The sequence below is a fragment of the Canis lupus genome, chromosome 4 (assembly GCF_011100685.1).
Source record: "Canis lupus familiaris isolate Mischka breed German Shepherd chromosome 4, alternate assembly UU_Cfam_GSD_1.0, whole genome shotgun sequence".
In the NCBI taxonomy this organism is placed as follows: Eukaryota; Metazoa; Chordata; class Mammalia; order Carnivora; family Canidae; genus Canis; species Canis lupus.
Window position 1 is genome coordinate 30,138,477 of NC_049225.1, and position 19,392 is coordinate 30,157,868.

Consider the following 19,392-nt stretch of genomic DNA (forward strand, 5'->3'; position numbering starts at 1 on the left):
ATATGAATTTATATGTCAAGTGTTTGTTCAGGCACTGGATTCAGAGATGAAAATAGCTGGTTATGCTCTCCTAGATGCTGCACCCCGCACATCCATAACATTAGAGATAAGCTGTGGAATGTGTTCCAGCAATGGGCAATCGAGATCCTCCATAAGTAGATCCAGAAGGAGCGGGTGGCTCTAAAGCCCTTAGCCAGGAGAATAGGGAGTTGTCTCCTTGTGCAATCACCAGGCTGCTCAGACTCTCACTATTGTTCAGGAGAATCACCTGTGATACTGAGGCCTCTGGAGGGCTAATAGCAGGTATTTTGTTGATTCTACTGTTTCCCACCAATATTTCAACAAGAGAGGTCTTACGAAGGCAGGCCTGGGACATGTGTCACCTCTGGGTAGACGCAGATGAGGACCGGCGCACGTTCCTCAAATGCCCTCTATTCTGCTGTCACTATGATTGCAGAAGCATTGGTGGCTATAAAGTTACGGTACAATCTGGCATCCTGGAAGCCTGAGCAAATTCAAGGAGAACAACCGCCCTTGTGGACCCAAGGGGATCACATGGACCCACTTGGGCTCCAAGTGAGACTTGGGGGTTGTTATTGCCGCACCTGCAGCCCATCCTTCTCCATGACACCTTGAAGAGTAGCTGCCTGGCCTTGCCTTCAGTGCCTTCCATTTACTTAACCAGTGTAGTCTCTCTGACTCCCTGGCTCAGACAACTTTGAGGGACAGAGCGACTCATGAGGGCCCTGCCTGGGGAAAATGGTACTTTGCATATTTTTTAGTACATCGACAGAATGAATGGAGTAAATACATGAAAGAGTTGAGTGAATGAAATCCTTAATTCCCACTTGCAAGTCTGTGTGTAGGGATAAATAAAGTGTTTTCAAGATACTTCCAGGCCCTTTGATCTGAGGAAAGTGCACTGTGTTTTCACCACCAGGCTTTCTGACCTTTTACAAGTTCCCTGAACACTGCATTTCAGGTGTGAGTGGCTGAGCCTAGGCCAGGGCCGAAAGGTCAGGTGGCAGCCTGGGACCGAACACAGGCACTCTGTGACCAGAGGGCTGCAGGGGCAAGGTATGAAGGGGAAGGAAAAACTGGGGCTGGGTTTTGAGCCAGCCTCCTACTTGGCCGCCCAGATGCCTACCCACCCTTGCCCACCCACCCAGAGGGAAGTGAGTTTAGCAAAGACTCCATCCCAAGTCCTATGAGAATCTCATCAAGTGATTCCCAAGCTCTTAGGAAAGAGTTGTTCCTAAGCTGTCCTCATCCTAGAACAGTGAGAAAAATTAAAAAATAATGAGAATGGGGATGCTTGGGTGGCTCACGTCATGATCTCAGGGTCCTGGGATCAAGGCCCACATCCAGCTCTGCACTCAATATGGAGTCTGTTTGTCCCTGTCTCTCTCCCTGCCTTCCCCCACTCACATGTGCATGTACTCTGTCTCTCTCTCAAATAAAATCTTAAAAAAATAATGAGAAAGGATTTGGTCATCTTACATTAAAAAGTTTTTTAAAGGATTTTATTTATTTGAGAGAGAGAAAGCATGAGAGAAAGAGCATGAGTAGGGAGAGGGCAGAGGAAGGGGGAGACGCAGGCTCCCCACTGAGCAGGGAGCCCAGTGTAGGGCTCAATCCTGGGACCCTGGGATCATGACCTGAGCTGAAGGCAGATGCTTAACTGATTGAACCACCCAGGTGCCCCATTAAAAGGTATAAAGCTAACCTACTTAGTGTATTAGTGACACAGAAATAGAGACAGCATTGTAAAAACCCACCAAGCCCAAACACAGGTCCAAGGATATATATCAACCTTGCATGATGAAAATAGAGTATCAAAATAGTAGAAAGATGATGATTGCTCAGTTACTAATGCTGAGGTAAATGGTTAAACATTTAGAGGAAAAATAAAATCAGATTCTTTTACTTACATATACCAATCAAAATCAAAAGAAAATGTAAGCCATGATTTCTATAGTCTTGGAGAGGAAAAGAGCTATCTAAGAGTGGTATCAGAGAAGAAAACCCAAAACAATAATATTGATAAATCAGACCAACACAAAAAAATACATAAAACTTCTCTGCCAAAAAGCAAAACCCAAGATATAATGAAAATTAAAGTGTTGATTTATTTGCAAAGTACATAAGAGAAAAAACAATAAGAAACTGATGAATAAGGAAAAATGGGATAAGAATAAGAAGAAAAAAATTCTTAAAAGAAGGAATACTGATGTCTAATAGTATTGAAACACACACACAAAAAGCAAAATCTTAGTAGTAATTAAAAAAAAAAAACTAGGGCAGTGCAGGTGGCTCAGTGGTTTAGCGCCGCCTTCAGCCCAGGGCCTGATCCTGGAGACCCGGGATCAAGTCCCACGTTGGGCTCCCTGCACGGAGCCTGCTTCTCCCTCTGCCTGTGTCTCTGCCTCTCTCTCTCTCTGTCTCTCATGAATAAATAAATAAAATCTTAAAAAAGAAAATAAAAATTAAAAAAGCTAAATCTAACAACAGCAAGTGTCCCAAAATCTATGGACGAGAGTTATATTCAAGGGATATATACTTTACTTTCATTATTACAAAAAAAATTTTTATGTGTGAACTGAAAATAATCGAACCAAATATTCATCTTTCTAAAACAAAATTTTCAAACAGCAAAAAGCAAAGGAAGGACAAAACAAAGTGAAACTAATGAAATACAAAATCAATAAAAATGATAGAAATTAGAAATTAACGGAGAAACCAGATATCTTAAAGCCGAATGAGAAAAATACATCTTGATAAATTTAAATAAGAAAAAAAAAAGCATGCACCATACAATTGACCTTTTTAAAAAAATCTTTTTTAAAGATTTTATTTATTTATTCATGAGAGACAGAGAGAGAGAGACAGAGACAGAGACACAGGCAGAGGGAGAAGCAGGCTCCACGCAGGGAGCCCGACGTGGGACTCGATCCCGGGTCTCCTGGATCAGGCCCTGGGCTGAAGGCGGGCTGAGCCCCCCGCGCTGCCCAGAGGCCGTAGGTTCTTCTGCGAACAGGCAGCTGGACTTGTCGGGAGCACCGGGCAGGGGCGGACAGTCGGGCCTTTCCACACACCGTCCAGATCCCTGGGTAGTAACAGCAGGGTCCAAGGGCTTTCAGGGTCTCATCGGGCTGAGTAGGATGTGCTTGAAGGGTTTTGTCCTCCCCAGACATAGGGGAAGAGGGGGGCGCTTCCCCTCTTGCCATAGGAGGGCCCGGCTGTGCAGGACCCCAGGGAGCGCAGCACGGAGGAGGCCCCCAGGGTTTCGGGGACCCCTGCAAGGCTCTGTGCTCCCACGAGCCTGGCTTCCAGCTTTAGGAGGACGAACTACCACACGGACTGGCCGGCAGCAGCCCAGCACTGCCTTCTCCCTTTGAGACCCACAGGGCATCCCCATCGGCCCGTGTGCTGGGCCCTCTCTGGTGCCCAAGGGTCCCCGGGCAGTCTCTCAAGTCTCCTGAGGTACAGATCCTCAGCCTGAATCCTCAGTCCTGAGGATGGGGGGCGGGGTGTCACCACCACCACAAATTTGTTCACCAAATCCCAGGTGAACCTCCTTGCTGATGCTGGGCCAGGGGACGGGGAATAAAAACCCCAATGCTGGGCTTGATTCTGATTGGACTCGAAGGAGGTACCCAGAAAGTCCATGGGGAGCGGTGAGAGGCCCACAAACCCAGGCTCAAAAGGGTGAGCCATGCAGTCCTGTCCCTGAAATTGCCCTGGACGCAGCCATCTGAGGTGGGCAGACAAGGAGGGGGTGGCACACGGGTCCTGCCCTGAAGAACTCCCGGGCAGGTCTGGGAATGGGATAGATGGAGGGACAAGCAGCGGAGAATCTCAGCAGTGCAAGGGCTTGCTGGACCCTGGTCACCCGGAGGGAGTGTGCGTCGGGATCTGGCCGGAAAGGGTAGAGGCGCTTAGGAAAGGCCTAGCAGACGGGCAGACGGAGGAGGCCTCAAGTTGCAGACAAAGGGCTCCTTTGTCTAAGGGGCCTAACCTACACCCCACACCACCCTCCACTCTTTGCTGCCCAGGAATCTCTTAGGGACAGACAGCAGAGGGCAGCAGGCGGCCATAGGCTGTGGGCCCAGAGCCATGTTTCAAACCAAGTCTGGCTGCTTCTCTCTGGAGTCCAGTTCCAGGGCAGGAGGTCGGGTCACACGTTTTGGGACAGGGCTGAGATTCAGTTATTCACTTGTTCATTCAACAGCCACTGACTGTACGTGCTTTCCAGCCCTTTCCCGGGCCCTGGGATGGCGAGCGGGAATGGTCCAGTGTTGTGACAGTCACAACTGCAGCAGGAATGAACGTTTGCATGGCAGTGACTGCAGGCCAGGGCCGCCCTGTGTGCCCTACTTGCGTCAGTACATTTATCCCTCCGAACAACCCCGTGAGGTGGCCACAGTTAGTATCCTAGTTTTACCAGAAGGGAACTCAGACTCAGAATGTGTGTGACTTGCCTAGGGTCACACAGCTCCAAGGTGGTAGTGCCAGGGTTTGAATCCAAAGTCTTAATGGTTTTGCTTCACAGATATAATTAAAAAAAAAAAAAAAAGATTTTATTTGGGGCACTGGGTGGCTCAGAGGTTGAGCGTCTGCCTTCAGCTCAGGGAGTGATCCTGGAGTCCTGGATCAAGTCCCGCATCAGGCTCTTTGCGGAGATACTGCTTCTGCCTCTGCCTGTGTCTCTGCCTCTCTCTGTGTCTCTCATGAATAAATAAATAAAAAGATTTTATTTATTTATTTGAGAGAGAGATCACAAGCAGGAGGGAAGGGCAGAGGGAGAAGCAGACTCCCCAAGATGGGACTCGGTCGTGGGATTGTTGGTCCTGGGATCATGACCTGAGCCAAAGGCAGACGCTTAGCCAACTGCGTCACCCAGGCACCCACTTCACAGCTAGAACTTGAACAAGTAAATGGTTGAGATGATTTCAGGTGACTAGAATTGCTAACAAGAAAATAAAAATGAAGTGTTGTGATGGTGCCTGGGTTTGAGGCAAACTTAGATTCAGTCGTCGGGTAAGGACTTTGCAGGGAGGTGGGGGATAATGGTGACAAATCATCCAAATCCTGGCCGGGGAGCAGGATCACATTAGCACCCAGACAATCTCTCTTGAGCACAGCCCAGGGCCACTCATGGACCCCTTTGTCCATGTCTGAGCACCCACACACCTCACTTAGAGCCCTTGGAATCACCCCAAGCTGATGCTCTTTAGTGAGGGGCGTGCAGAGAGAGGCCTGGACACAGGCTCGGGGGCAGGCCCAGCTCCCTCATGGCAGGATGCCGGGGCTTTCGAACACTGAGTCTGTTGGTTTCCATACAGACAGTCACACAGGCACAAAAATAAGTATAAATACCCCCCAATCCACGTACACACAATTCCATGTACACAGAGTCTCACCTGCCCAGCGCCTCACCTTCTCTGAGGCTCCTCAGAGCCGTTCCAGGCCCAGACCCACTCCCTGAAGTCGCACCCTGGAAGGTCGGGCTCTGGAAATGCATAGGGAAGGATTTGGGTCAGCAGTTGCTTTTCACCAGTGGGGCATTGATCACAGAGGGACATTATCTGGTCTCTGACAGTGTGGAGTTAAGTGCCCCCCCCCCCCCCCCATCACCACCTCATGAAGGGCCTGCACGGAATGGAGAAGTCCTGGCTTCCTGGCTCTAGGCCTCCCCACAAAGGTGAGATGCAGGCAGAAAGCCCCATAAGCGACCATATTTCTAGGGCCAGTGGTTTCACGTGGCTTGCTTGGGATCTCCAGAAAATGACAGATTCCTGAAGGTTTGATTCACCTCATCCAGGGTGGAGCTGAGATCCTATGATTTGGTCAAGCATCCCAGGCAGTTCTCCTGGTCACTACTCCGAAGGGCTGCACAACATGGCACAAACACTCTGCCTCCCAGGACAGAGCACGCCGGACCCCGGGGTGGCAGTGGCCAGCCTAGCCCAAGGCGCTGGTTTAGCTAATCAATGGCTGCTTGCACCCACTTCTTTTTTATTTTTATTTTTTTAATTTTTATTTTTATTTATTTATTTATTTATTTATTTTGCACCCACTTTTTTAGAGCATGACACCTGTGTTTGCCTGGACAAACCTCTGGTCCACAGCTGGAGACACTGTCTCCTCCCGTCACAGGTTGCTGCCCGGGTGGCGAGCACTCCTTCCCAGACTCCAAGCCCGGAGCTCCTCCCATCTCTCCAGCACTCCATCAGCCACTCAGGGTCCCAGGGCAGCATCGCTTTTGCACAATCCACTTCCCAACCTCTCCAAGGTCAAGGCCCACAGTGACAGTCAACCCTTCCTGGTTAATGAGAAGGAAGTCCCTGATTCCTGGCAAGTTCCGAACCCCGGATCAGTTCACAGTCATGAGCAAACAACATTCCAGGTCAGAGGCTCTCTGCATGCCACGTGGTCTGACTGACCCTTGCCGCTGGGGGATCTTTGACAGCTGCAGAGAAGGGGTGCGGGCTGGTTCCAGGCAGGAAGGGGCTTTGAGAAATGCCAAAGCCAGGCCTTCAGCTGGTACCCCGAGTTCCCCTTCCGCTGGCTTGGGGCACGGCTGGAGGGAGACCAGCAGAGCTGTGGGACTCCAAAGAAAGATCGTCCTGCAGGAACAAGGCCCTGAAATTGCAGGAGCCAAACTCAGGCTGAAGCCCGGGCCTTGCACGTTGTGAGCTTTGGTGGTTGTTTTCCTGCAGGCCCAGGAAGCAAAGTGCAATTACATTGGCCGCGTCTATGCTTCCACCGGACACCGTTGACCTGCAGATGTAAATTAGATTCAAAGTTCCCATTTTGAGAACAAGGACCAGTTGCTGTTCTAACTCACTCATACTGGCTTTCTAAGGACTTGAGAAATAGGTGCTAAGCGTTCAGGCCATGATTTGTGTCCTTTTTTTGGACAAAAGTGATTGACACGAAACCAAAACTTGACAACGGTTCTCCGATCCTGCAGCTTTGCTCGTGAAATCGGTGCTGCGGAGCTGAATCCCTATGTCACCTTTGCTTCAGACAACACTCAAAGAGAAGAAGCCGCGACAGACCAATTTACAGATAGGGAGGTTGAGGCCCAGAGAGCCAACAGACCCCTCAGCGCCTTGTCAGGGAACTAACCTCAAACCGCAGTCTCTGTCTTGCAAATCCTGAGCTTCCCACCCGCCAAGGCGCCTCTCCTGCAGTCGCAACAGCACACGGAGACCTAGGCCTTGTTCTTCCCCTGGGTGTGACCTCGGAGCCAGGGCTCTCCAGAGGTTTGGACACCAGCCTCCTTTCCGGGAATGCTCTGAGGCCTGATTTTCAGGTTCTTACTGTTTGCAAGAGGCAGCAAAGGACGACTGCAGCTTGGATAGGTCTCCCAGTTCCCTGGTCCCAAAAGCCAACCTGGGGAATGCTATGGCTGAGACTCCCGCTGCATCAGAACAAACAACAGGGCTCACGAGGATGTGCCCCCTGGAGCCCCTAAAAGTCTGTCCCTGGAGCGCCTCGCTTCGTTACATCCTTTGTGCAGGAGATACCAGTCACTGCCTGCCCCGGAGCAAGGGGAACTGCAGGCCCTCGGCCCTGGGGGACTGAGAGAGACTGTCGGGCAAGTCACCGCGAATCCATAATTTCCCTCTTGTCCCAGGTCCTGGGAAGCCTGGAGGAAGTGCAAGTTGTATCTTGGGACTCTTGTGAGATCCTGTATCTGTAAATCAGCTCCCCCTCCTCTGGAGCCAGCCTGCCGGCCCCCCACTGCTTGCTGATACGCACGGTATGGGGAGGGCGGGTGGGGGCCCAGGTCTAGACTGAGGGAAGAACGGCAGCAAGGGGATTCTTTAGAGAGAGGAGCCCTGGAAAGATGGTCAGGTTCTAGATCAGGGAAGAAGCCAAGAGGAATCCTGAAAGGACAATGGAAGAACCTGAGCTTGTCCTGTAGATTTTTTTCCTGCGTTTCCCTGGCTTAGGAGCCAATCCGTGCATCCTGGGGAACGAGCCCACGTGCAATGCACGGTTGTACCTTCTACTGCTTTCCAGCTAGAGATACTCTCCTTTGTACCCAGTATAAACCAGGGGTAGACGTGACCCCTCCCTCTCACATAAATCAGGAGGAAATACCTGGTGGGCATCTGTTTTCTCATTTTTGTCTCGGCCAGGAGAAAATTCAGGTGCACCTTTCATGCTTATTGATAGAAAAATCTCTTGCCCGGGGTTGTCATACGTGTATCTTCTTTCCTTCTAAAAAGCGTCCGGTCTTCCCTTTTCCCAGCTGTCATACCTACGGCTCCAGGAGTGCCCCTAAGCTGTAAGCACTTTCCCAAGCCCTGGGTAAGCAGTGGGATTGGGAGTGAAAACAGAGAGCCCTTCTGCTCTGCGTCACTATAGCACTTGTCTCGCGGCGCCCAGGCATGTGCCCAGGGGTGGGCCTCACGGAGAATTCAGCGATGGGACAGTCTGGGTGTGTTAGAGGCCAAGGATGCAGGTCCTGCCACCGTGTCGCTGCCCGTGCCCACGCCTCCAGCACGAGTCCTGCAGCAGGAGCTCACCAGGGACAGAACTTCACCCTCTAGTCACCCCTCCGTGTCCCACCCACTCATCTATTTGGAGATTCTTCGCCTTACCCATTCGACAGATACTCACCAAACCCTTGCGAAGTACAAGGGGTTCTCTCTGGTAATTCAGTTGCAGAGAAAACGGATTTCCACACAAGTATTTCATTAGGTGAAAGCGGCCCGCGTTCCATTCATGGAATATTTCCTAATCTCATTTTGCGAATGGCGGTACCGTAGAAGCTGGGATTCACCTTCCTCTCCCGCTTGGCTGCATGGGCCCTATATAAATCTCAGCTCCACCTGCGCTGGGGTGGCAGGGAACCATCCCTGGTCCTGAGCAAGGTTGCTGGCCAAGGCTGCAACAACAGAACCCTGCTCAGGCGGGGGGGAGGGGGGGGGTGTCTTATCTGCTAACTGGGTGGCACTGCATCATTTGACTGGGTGACATCCAGAGTTTGAGTGATGCTGCATCAGTTGACAGGGTGTGAACTCACCTTTGGGGAGTTTTACCTCTTGTCTCTATCATAATGGACCTGTCAACCGAGGCTGGGATGAGGATGTCACAGGAGGAAGGGGATGTTGAGCATGGAGGGATTGAGAGAGGGACACAGCCTCCTGTGATGCTGGCCTTCATCACCATATCCACCCATAGCCAAAAGTCTGCAGGAGGGAAAGGCTGCCCTTTGTCCTCGGGATCACCCTGGTGGTAACAAGGAGGCCACAGCCACTTGGGCAGGATAAGGGGACTCCTGGGGCTAACCCCTGTGACCTACATGGGAGACTGCTGGGTGTCATGGTCTGGTGGTGCCAGGTTCTGTGGTGTGGCTCGTGAACAACTAGGATCAGTACCCTTGTCATCGACAGGGCTTGGTTAGCCATGGGAAGGCACAGAAGGTAGGAATGTTTGGCATCCAGAGGGGCAAGCATCTGCACCTCCTGGAGGCTGAGGCCTACTGCTCTGACACAGATGGGGTCCCCACTGGTCCCTGGTGGGCCATGGTGTACTCACTAAAGACGGAGGGGTTTCACCCGGCCCTCTCCATGGCCACCTCTGACCAGGTGCAGTGCTCTGCGCTACCAACTGGACCACTGTCAGCCTCTTCTCGCTTCCTCACCCCACAAACACTTTTCCTCCCACCCCCCTGAAGGAATGAGCCAACACCAGGAGGGCCTGGGAAAGGGGACCATGAATTCTCTTTCAGGGCAGCAGAGAGCACAGCAGGAATGCCGGGAGGGGGCTGAGGAAGCTGCCTCATCAGGCTGGGAGTTCACAGACGGCCAGGAAGGAGGACTCGCAGGAGATGTCATTCCAGAACCCATCCTGGAGGAGGATCACACAGTCCTCCCCCGAGCCGTGGTTGTTTGGCTCATTCTTCCTCCAGTTGCTGTAGACCAGGCTCCCTCCGGTCACATACATGAAGTGGCCTTCGGTCACCTTGTCCGTGATGCCCAGGAAGGCCTCTTCCTTGGCCACATCTTGGATGGCTTTGTTCTCCTCAGCACTCTTAGGGGTGGCCACAGTGGCCTGGAGCTCGGCACACAGAGCCTTCACTTTAGAAAAAGACATCTTTTCGCCGTTGCTCACGTAGAGCTTCTTTCCAGTCTTTTTGCCCAAGGAGAAGGTTTGCACTGAAATTGCAATGGTGGGAGAGGTTGACTGGGCTTGGACTCAGCCCAGGACAGTAGGCGAGAAAGCCCTCCCCCGGGAGTCCCCAGACCTCTTGAAAAAGAGCCCCATGCTCAACCAGCAGGTCAGATCCTAGTAAGGAAGACCTCCTTCCTCAGCCAGAGGGCGGGACTCTGGCAGAAAGTTCACACCCTTCTGGGTGATCCCACCCTCGACACAAACATCTGTTACAGACGGTCCTGGCGCAAGGGCGACACAGGGAAGCATGCTCAGGCCGCCCTGCCAGGCTTGGGCACCAGGCATGGATGGATAGCTATCCAAGGCAGGGGTTGCTGCAGAAAGAGCCAAGATGCTGCAAGTGGCTGACTTTCGGGTGGAATCTTCCTCTGCTACTTCCTAGATGTGTGACAGCGAATGAATTATCTATACTTCCTGGACCTGTTTCTTCTCACCTAAATAACCTGGGTATCGTCCCCACAGGTGGGGCCGGTGAAAGGATGGAATGAGGGAATGCCGACCTCACCCAGGCCAGGGGGTACAGTAAGTGTTCCTAAACATTAGCTTGTGTCCACCCTCCCCGAAACCTGAAGCCCGCAAGAGGAAGGTGAGAGCCAAGGCCACATTCAGGGCAGAAAACAAACTTACAGTTTTTGATGTGGCCCAGTTCTGATTTCAGGCTCCTTATCTCCCTCTCTAGGCTAGCCAGCCTGGTCTCAGCAACTGCAAAGTGAGAGGGAGAAGGGCGTTTAATGAGAAGATGACTCTCAATTGGAGAGGACAGTATTTTGCCAGAAGGGAGGGATAAAGCTTGCTGAAGAGTATGATTATTGTGGACAAAGAAGAAACAGAGAAGCAGCAAAAGGAAGAAAACCTCGGGACTCCTGCTTCTGAGATACACCTAGCGGCTCTCGTAAACTATTTGTTCTGAACTAATAATAATCACAATGATGATAAATAACTCATACATTATGGCTCTGGGTCCTTCTGTTCACATCCTGCTTAAATGTTGCAAGATTATATAATCCTTTGTAAGAAAAAGCCCAACTGTTTATTCTCCTTCTCGAACATCATTCTTAATCGTTCTCTCTCATTTCTTATTCCAGACCAACTTTTTAATATTTTTATGATTTTGATGGGCCAGCTGGCAGATATTAACAAGAGGTCAATGTACTTCATCTGACTCTGAACTACGTTGTCCTGGGGTTGCCCATGGCTCAGGGGGCCTAGGAAACCGAATATTTTCATGCTTTTCTTTTGACAATAGACAGAAACCCGGCGTCGGAGAGAGGACACCTCTGTTCCCCACCATCCTGGAGACCCACGCAGACCGTGTCCGCTGAGGATGAAGCCAGGGCCTGTCTCCCACAGAGGCCTGGGGAGGGGATGGCAGGGTTTGGAAGTCTGCACTCCGGCGACACGCTCAGGGGGACGAGTGTCCTGGGTTGGCAGCAGGCTCCGGCCCGCGAGTCCCCTGGGCCCACGCTACGCTGGGGTGAGCTCCTTACCTGAACTGTCTCCACGGTCTCCTTTGTGGCCCTTTAGTCCTGGAGCCCCGGGAGCCCCTGTGTTTCCCGGAGGTCCCACTTTCCCTGGAGGGCCCTGCAAGCCTCTGAGCCCTTGCCCTGTTATAAGAGGAAGGAAAAGTGATCCAGGGACTGCGGCTCATTCAATTTTTCCAGAAGTTCCATTCAATTTACACTGAGCCTGAAAACCTTCAGTGAACCAGTGGTGACCCCCCCACCCCCCTCCCCCCAAAAAGTCATCCTGTGTTCCAGAGGACAGCCTGTTCCAAGGGCCAGTTCCCTGAACTGGCGGGACATCCGCTCTCTGCAGGCGCCCACCCCTTGTGGGTTCCCGTGTGGAGATGTGGGGTCCTGAGGACCAGGGAAGCATCTTTGTTTTGGAGAAGATGACCTATTGCAGGGACAATTCTGAGTGAATCGCTACCCACGTAGACACTTCAGAAGTCAGAGCAGCCTGTCCCGTACCTGGTTCGCCCTTTTCTCCCTTGAGTCCATCTCGCCCATCTCTGCCCGGGAGGGCACAGGTCACCACCGGGCATGTCCTCTGGGCCTCACTCAAGGCTTCTTTATCTGCGCTGGCCGCTGTCATCATACACAGAAGAAGGACAGGAAGTGACGAAGACAAGAACATGGTCCTGAACCTTCGAGTGGAGAAAGTCAAGGAAAATCATTGTGTCCCCTCTTGCCTCATCGGCCTTCACCACCTCCTGTGGGTGCTGGGCCCTGTTGGGCAGCAGACCTAGCAGGGGCCATCATGACTCTTGGCTTGACATCACTCCCGAACTACTGGGGACGCGGACACATGAAAAGTGCAGAGGTGCTTTAGGGATGCGAAAACAGAGGGACTCCAACAGAGCCGCTGACGCAGGAGAGACAGGCCAGGGCCCCTGCTCCCCCCACCCACCCACCCCCCGGCTTGGCGATCGCAGCTGGCCCTCCCCTGGGCCCTGACCGCCTGTGAGAGCTGTGGCCACGGCTCCTCCTTCTTGACTCCCTTCCCGAGGTCCCAGGGTGCCTCAGTTTCCCTCTTCTGCTTCCTACGGACCCTAAAGTTAGACTGAACTCTAGCAGGTAGCCCGCGGCCCCACAAGACTCATTTCATGGCCGGGCCTGGGTTATGGCATCCATTCTCTCATTTCACCTAAAAAGCCCTTATTCCAGGCTCCATCTGCCCTCAGGATCAGCCTCAGCTGTTTCCCAGGCAGCTTGTCAATCATCTTGTAGGAAGTCTCTACTGTGTGACAGGCCCTTGCTGGGGGTGGGAGTGGGGGTGGGAGTGGGGCTCAGGACCCGGAGTGCTCCCGAGGGCACTTGATCCTGGCTGGATGAGACGGATTCCTCCTTCCCTTGGCTTGAGATTTTCTGCGGAGAGGTCATTTTTGCCAGCCAGCACCCGGGCTCCAGAAATTTCTGTTCACGCTGGACCTGTCCAGCTGTCTGCTCTTGTTCCTTCTCCTGGCAGGATCCTCTGCATGCTGCCCAGATGTCTCCCTGGCTCCGCGTCCCATCCAGCTTTTGCTCAAGCTGGCCTCCTTTCCAGGAGCTGGGCAGCCCAGCCCCCACGGGCCTCTCTGGCCTCTAATCCCAGCGTCCTTGGCCCTTGTTCCCTGACCACTGCATCTGGCCTTGCCTTCCCTGGCCTGTCAGCTACCTTAACCCTTCCCTTCCCCCAGGACACAGTGGGAAGTCATAAGTTGGAGGAGAACTTTCTTCTTTTTTTTTTTTTTTTTTTAATTTTTATTTTATTTATGATAGTCACAGAGAGAGAGAGAGAGAGAGAGGCAGAGACACAGGCAGAGGGAGAAGCAGGCTCCATGCACCAGGAGCCCGACGTGGGATTCGATCCTGGGTCTCCAGGATCGTGCCCTGGGCCAAAGGCAGGCGCCAAACCGCTGCGCCACCCAGGGATCCCGGAGGAGAACTTTCTTGATCACATACTTCTTCACTTTTCTTTCCTTCCTTCTTTCCTTCCTTCCTTCCTTCCTTCCTTCCTTCCTTCCTTCCTTCCTTCCTTCCTTCCTTCCTTCCTTCCTTCCTTCCTCCAGGCTTCCCTGGAGGGCCATGCAAGCCTCTTCCTTCCTTCCTTCCTTCCTTCCTTCCTTCCTTCCTTCCTTCCTTCCTTCCTTCCTTCCTTCCTTCCTTCCTTCTTTCCTTCCTTCCCTCCTTCCTTCCTTCCTTTTTCCTAACTTCCCCTAATCATCCTAGAAGCCAAGCTCAGGGCTTAAACATGCTGCTGGCATATATGGCCCACTTCCATTTTTCCTTTTGGCTGAAAAGACCACCCTTTAGTTTGCAGAAGGGCCAAGCGGACCTTGGAAGGATACAAATGCCCCAGGTCAGACGGAGACAGGCCCTGAGCAGGCCCAACCACCCCACCAAAACCCCCGCTGGACCCCTGGCCTGGGCCTTTGCCTCCGTCCCCCAGAAATGACTTACTAGGGCCTCCTCAAAGCACGGAGGCTATGGCAGGGAAGCAGGTCTTCTAGCCCAGGGATGTCAGGCCTAATTAACCTGGTGACTGGGGACAGTGCTGGACTGGCCTTCAACCCCAGATTAATAAACAACTGTCCCTAGAACGGCTGTATGCTGGGCGGCTGTCCAACGCCGCGGCCGGGGTCCCTGGCCCAGTGCTGGGCAGCTGGTTACTTAAACACCCTAAAAGTCTTCCTTCTTCTGTTCCCTCCCACACATCCCTCCCCACAGCTCTGCCCCTCTGATCCTCCAGAGTCGCAGTCTAGGCAATAGTTCCCTCCAGATATTTATTTCTAGAAGAGACACGATTAGACATGCTACCGAACACACGCTCGTGCATGAGCACACACCCGTCGGCACACGCCACTGTATACAGCCTCACCCCTGTGTCCGTGGCTCTCACTAGTTCACCCCTCCACTTGTGTTTGGTTTATGGTTGTGGGGGAAGGAGCAGGGATTAAACGCTGACATTTATCAGATGTCCTCTTTGGATGAGGCACAGATGTCCCAGGACGAGGCACAGGGGAGGAAGTGTTTGTAGGTGATGCAAGTTCAAAGCTGGGCGTGTGCACTTGCACCACAGCTGCTCCAGCCGGGGACACTTCCCTCATCTTTGCGTCATTGCTGTCATTCCCATTGCAGCTTAAATTCTCTCTTGGGGGCAAGGGCTTTCCTCTACCATTTAGTTTTCAGTGGCCACTCGGTCAGTCATTCTCCCTCTAAGTGACCTCCTGGCAAAACCGCCCTGTTTCTTTAGTTGCATATTCATTGCCCACCGCCCTCCTTTAGGACAAGCACGCCTGCAGGTCAGGGATCTTGCTCTCAGCTGTTCTGGCCGCACCCAGAGGGTGCCTGGAAGCAGTCACCTGGCTGGGCAAACAATTAGAGAATGAATGAGCCCTTCTGCATCGGGGCAGCTCCCCTGATGTCGCTCCAGCCTGAGCTGGCATCGGTGCCCACATTCCCAGCTACTTTTCTAGGGCAGGAGCCGCGTTTGCTAGGCTTGCCTCCACGATGCACGCCAGGGCTGGGCACGCAGGAGGGGTCCCCTGAGAGAGCGAGGGTGGGGGGACAAGCAGAGAGCAGGAGCAGAGACCGGTTCAAGGGTGTCTGGAACAGCTAGCAGACCAAGTCCATGGGGCCTCCACACCTGGTTTCCAGCAGCGTCCGCCTCTTATCTCCAGAACCTGATCAAGTGGCCTTTTTCAAGCCCCTGACCTGACCTTTGATTCCTGCCCTCCTCCAAATTTGCACTCACCCTTTGAAACACTTAGTCTTACCAAACAGCTTCGAGAAGTTTGCTTTTACCCTGGTGGGGAGTCGGGATGGGGCCACTTCCCTTCCACCTGCCTTGGGATTGGTGTTCTGGTGTCTCAAGGGTCATCATCTCTGTGTACTCAGGGTCACTCTGCACCGTCCGGTAGCCTTTCCAGATTCCTGGGGCCCCCTGGCCAGAAGACCCCTCTCAGGACTGGGTTTCCTGGTGCCATTGACACAACTTTGAAGGGCCCCAGGCCCAGAGGACAAAGAACATCCGACCCACGCAGCAAATGGGCAGACATCCCAGAAACATGGGAATTTGAAACAGAGGATTACATAAGCCAGGACCCTCTATCCTCCAGACTAGAGAGAAAGTGGCTTGGGGAGCAGGGGAGACAACACTGCAGGAGGCCGGCGAGATGAGCAAAGGGACAATGAGAAAGACTTGACTCTGCTGGGGGAGAGATCTTCCCTTGAAGATGCACATTCTTCAGCCTGTCCTCGCCTAGATCTGAGTTTTAATGCCTGCTATTATTATTATTTGCTAAGACAGATATTATTGAATTTTGCTGCTTATGCCAAGATGAAAAATAGTTTTCAAGTGTGTCCACCCATCATACCCTGGTGCACCATAGTGCCTCAGGATTTCCTCAGATAAAGATCAGCTAAGTTTGAGTTCCCCTTGTAAAATTTTGTAAAAATGACCAAACACAGTAGGAAATAAGCAGCGTGGACGCTAATACAGCCAGCCTCAGTAGGAGTCCTCCCAGGACTGCTGACTCTCTGTAACAGAGAAATTGCTATTTTTTAAAAGCCAGTATAAGAAAGAAAGAAGCAAAGAAAGAATAGACATTAAAATAATGAAATTAATGAGGCAAATAAGGACATAACTATAAAGCTACTAATAAAATATTAAAAAACCCTGCAAAAACAAAATAAATAAACTTGGCAAATCTGACCATAGAAGTTTGGATCATTGCTCCTGAGATTTTACTTCTCCATATCATAGAATAAAATATCCATGCCCAGGGCACCTGGGGGGCTCAGCAGCTGAGTGTCTGCTTTCTGCTCAGGGAGTGACCCCGGGGTCCTGGGATCGAGTCCCGCATCGGGCTCCTCGCAGGGAGCCTGCTTCTCCCTCTGCCTGTGTCTCTGCCTCTCTCTCTCTCTGTGTCTCTCATGAATAAATAAATAAAATCTTAAAAAAAAATAATCCATGCCCTTCCCCATGGTACTTCACAGAGCCTGCCCCTAGAGATGTGCGGGGTACTCTGCATGCATCCCTCCCCCTGGCGGCTTGACCGTGTGACCATGAGCAGACACAAAAGGAGCAGAAGCTTTACATGTGCTTACAGGTTTAACCCAGCCTCTTTTTGGATTTTCCAATCATGGGAAGAATATATCTCCACTACTGCTAATATCAGAACAATTAAACAACGTGGAGCAGACACAAAGCCACCTGAAAGCCAGAGGTCGAAGGTAGGTATTAAAGTCCAGCCACGCATCCGTGGTCAGTAGCACAGCCTCTAGAATCTGACTTCGTGTATTCATAGCCCGGTCCCTGCATGAGCATGGGCTTTGACAAATCACTCTAATCTCTATGTGGCCTCACTATTCTTATTTGTAGACTGGCGACAAAAATAGCATCTACATAATAGGGTCAATGAGGATTACATGAGTTAGTACGTGTAGTACCTGGCATATGGTAAGTGTGATGAGAGCATCAGCCGCTAGACCAAGGAGGATCCATTCCAGGAATGAAAGGACGGTTCAATATCAAAAAATAAATCCATGTCACTCACTAATATAACATGTAACAAGTTTGATGAAGAGTCTTAAAGTGAATATGTACAATCTGGAAGCTTGATGCTCACCCTGTTCTCAAAATGAATACATGGACTCACAGTGTTTCATACATTTTTTTCCCCAGACCCCTGCATTGTAAACCTTCTAAGGCTGATTTAAAACATGGTCCAAACAAATGACTATTGTCCATGAGTTTTGTCATTGGGATCTGATCTCCATTTCGTCTCTGATCATTACCACCCTGGCCGTTGGTGGGGTTTCTGGAAGTAAAGGGTGGGCAGTGGTCTTCTCTCTTGTTTCTTTGCATGTTTGTGTGTGAAGGGGGATAGAGAGAATGATGGGCATTACCTGCTCGCAGGAGGAACTGCATGTCAGTGGGGACACTGCCGCTTGTTGTCCCACCCTGATTGCTTGTTGGGTCCTTTTGTATGACTGATTACAGGACTCTGTGAGAGGCTCCAGCTGCATGTTCCTCACCCTCAACATCGGGAGAATGGATATTTCCATTCTTGGTCTTCAAGTTCCTGTGTTCCAAGGAGCAACCTGCTCATGAGCAGTGTTTGAACCTGGCCAGCTTCCACGACATGGACACCCATATAGCCCCTGGGAAGCTCCATCCAGGTGATGGCAATCCACATGGCCCTAGAACAGTCCTGCTCACAGCTCTGTTCTCCGCCCTCCCCCCCCCCCCATCGCCACCTCCCTGTGCCCTCTCCCTCCCCAGCAAGATGAGGCCCTCTGCTGCTTCAGGACTTGAGCAACTTTAGAACAGGAAATTATGCCTCAGTCCTGCCTTAGTGACTTAATTGGGAAAGGCAAAGCTATTTGGGCATCTGTGCTTGCTGAGATTAGGAAGATACTAGGACAGTCCCCTCCCCATCCCCATGGAAAGGATCATTTCCACTATGGAAGTGCACACGTCACCCAAGGTGGGTCATCCTCCTTTGCCCTCTTTAGTCCTCCTGATACCCACCAAAGGAGAAAGAATTACTAGGCCACCCACCATGAACAGCCCTCTCCTTCCAGGTTCCACGATTTGGTTCCTGAGACATCTCTCCAGCCTTACATGATGAGGCACCTAGACCCTCTTATTCTCACCTGTGAGCTCTAGATGCCAGTACATCACTGTGGGAAGTGACTTAACCCATGCTCGGCACCCTTTAGATGTTAACAGACTAAAGAAAATGTTAAAAATAAAATCACGATTCAATACCCATTCACAATTAAAATGAATCTCGGCAAACTGGGAAAAAGACTTTCTTTACCTCGATAAAAGGTATCTTTCAAAAAAACAGAAAGGTATCTATCAGAAACGAGCAATTTTTTTTTTTTTTTTTTTTTTTTTACGAGCAACATTTTCAATGGAGAAACCCTTTTCTTTTTCTTTTCTTTCTTTTTTTTTTTTTTTTTGGAGAAACCTTTTCAATGGCTCCCATTATACACTTTGTGCCCCAAAAAGATATTTATTATTGAGGGTCTTCAACAAAATATAGGGCCTCTCAGCCTGCTGTATAATGAGATAAGAATGGCATATAAGAAATAAATATTAAAAGGAACAGGACAATTTCTGTGATTTGTAAATATAATCATAGATAGTATTTACAAAATATGAGAGAATCAATTATAATAGAAATATTAAGGGAAAAATGAGAATCCCAAAAGAAGGTTGTAGATAAGATCAACAAAAATAAATGGTTTCCTGGGCAGCCCCGGTGGCGCAGCGATTTAGCGCCCCCTGCGGCCCGGGGCGTGATCCTGGAGACCCTGGATGGAGTCCCACATCAGGCTTTCTGTATGATGCCTGCTTTTCCCTCTGCCTGTGTTTCAGCCTCTCTCTCTCTGTTTCTATGAATAAATAAATAAATAAAATCTTAAAAAAAATAAATAAATGGTTTCCTTACAAACCAGGAATGATTAGTTTCAAGTGATGCAAATAATACAGTAACCATAGTAAATAAACCATAAATCAAATAAAAATAAAGCGAATAAGAAATGAGAAGACATCAATTGTCAGAGGCTTAGGTTGCTCACCTATAAAACAATGAAAAGACTCTGCCCACTTTTGCTTTTTTTGAATTTGGGGGAAGACTCAGTAATTTGTTGGCTGGGCCCTAAGCACACGTGGCAGGGTGACCAGATTGAAGCTTAATGTTGA

General features: G+C 50.8%; 1 protein-coding gene across 3 annotated transcripts; it reads right to left on the reverse strand.

The window, feature by feature from the left end:
- Positions 1–9,717: 9,717 nt before the first annotated feature.
- Positions 9,718–14,289, reverse strand: LOC479260 (mannose-binding protein A). 3 transcript variants are annotated; one of them, XM_038533733.1, is made up of 5 exons: positions 14,136–14,289; positions 12,165–12,340; positions 11,682–11,798; positions 10,822–10,896; positions 9,718–10,178 (listed from the first exon to the last, which is right to left on the reverse strand). In XM_038533733.1, the coding sequence occupies exons 2-5, from the start codon at positions 12,328–12,330 to the stop codon at positions 9,805–9,807; spliced, it is 732 nt and encodes a 243-aa protein (XP_038389661.1). In that variant the 5' UTR covers positions 12,331–12,340; positions 14,136–14,289; the 3' UTR covers positions 9,718–9,804. The 3 variants fall into 3 exon arrangements, with proteins under 3 accessions (XP_038389661.1, XP_038389662.1, XP_038389660.1); XM_038533734.1 differs by having other exon boundaries at positions 14,024–14,160; XM_038533732.1 differs by lacking the exon at positions 14,136–14,289 and adding an exon at positions 13,125–13,225.
- Positions 14,290–19,392: the final 5,103 nt, after the last annotated feature.

Bases quoted from the DNA above. Each gene is read 5' to 3' on its own strand.
- LOC479260 (XM_038533732.1), bottom strand. From the start codon at position 13,207: ATGGGACGCGGAGCCAGGGAGACATCTGGGCAGCATGCAGAGGATCCT. The intron at 12,341-13,124 runs GTCCAGCGTGAA...CTCCACTCGAAG, and splicing joins AAGAGCAGACAGCTGGACAG to GTTCAGGACCATGTTCTTGT. The intron at 10,179-10,821 runs GTAAGTTTGTTT...TTGCAATTTCAG, and splicing joins ACTGGGCCACATCAAAAACT to TGCAAACCTTCTCCTTGGGC.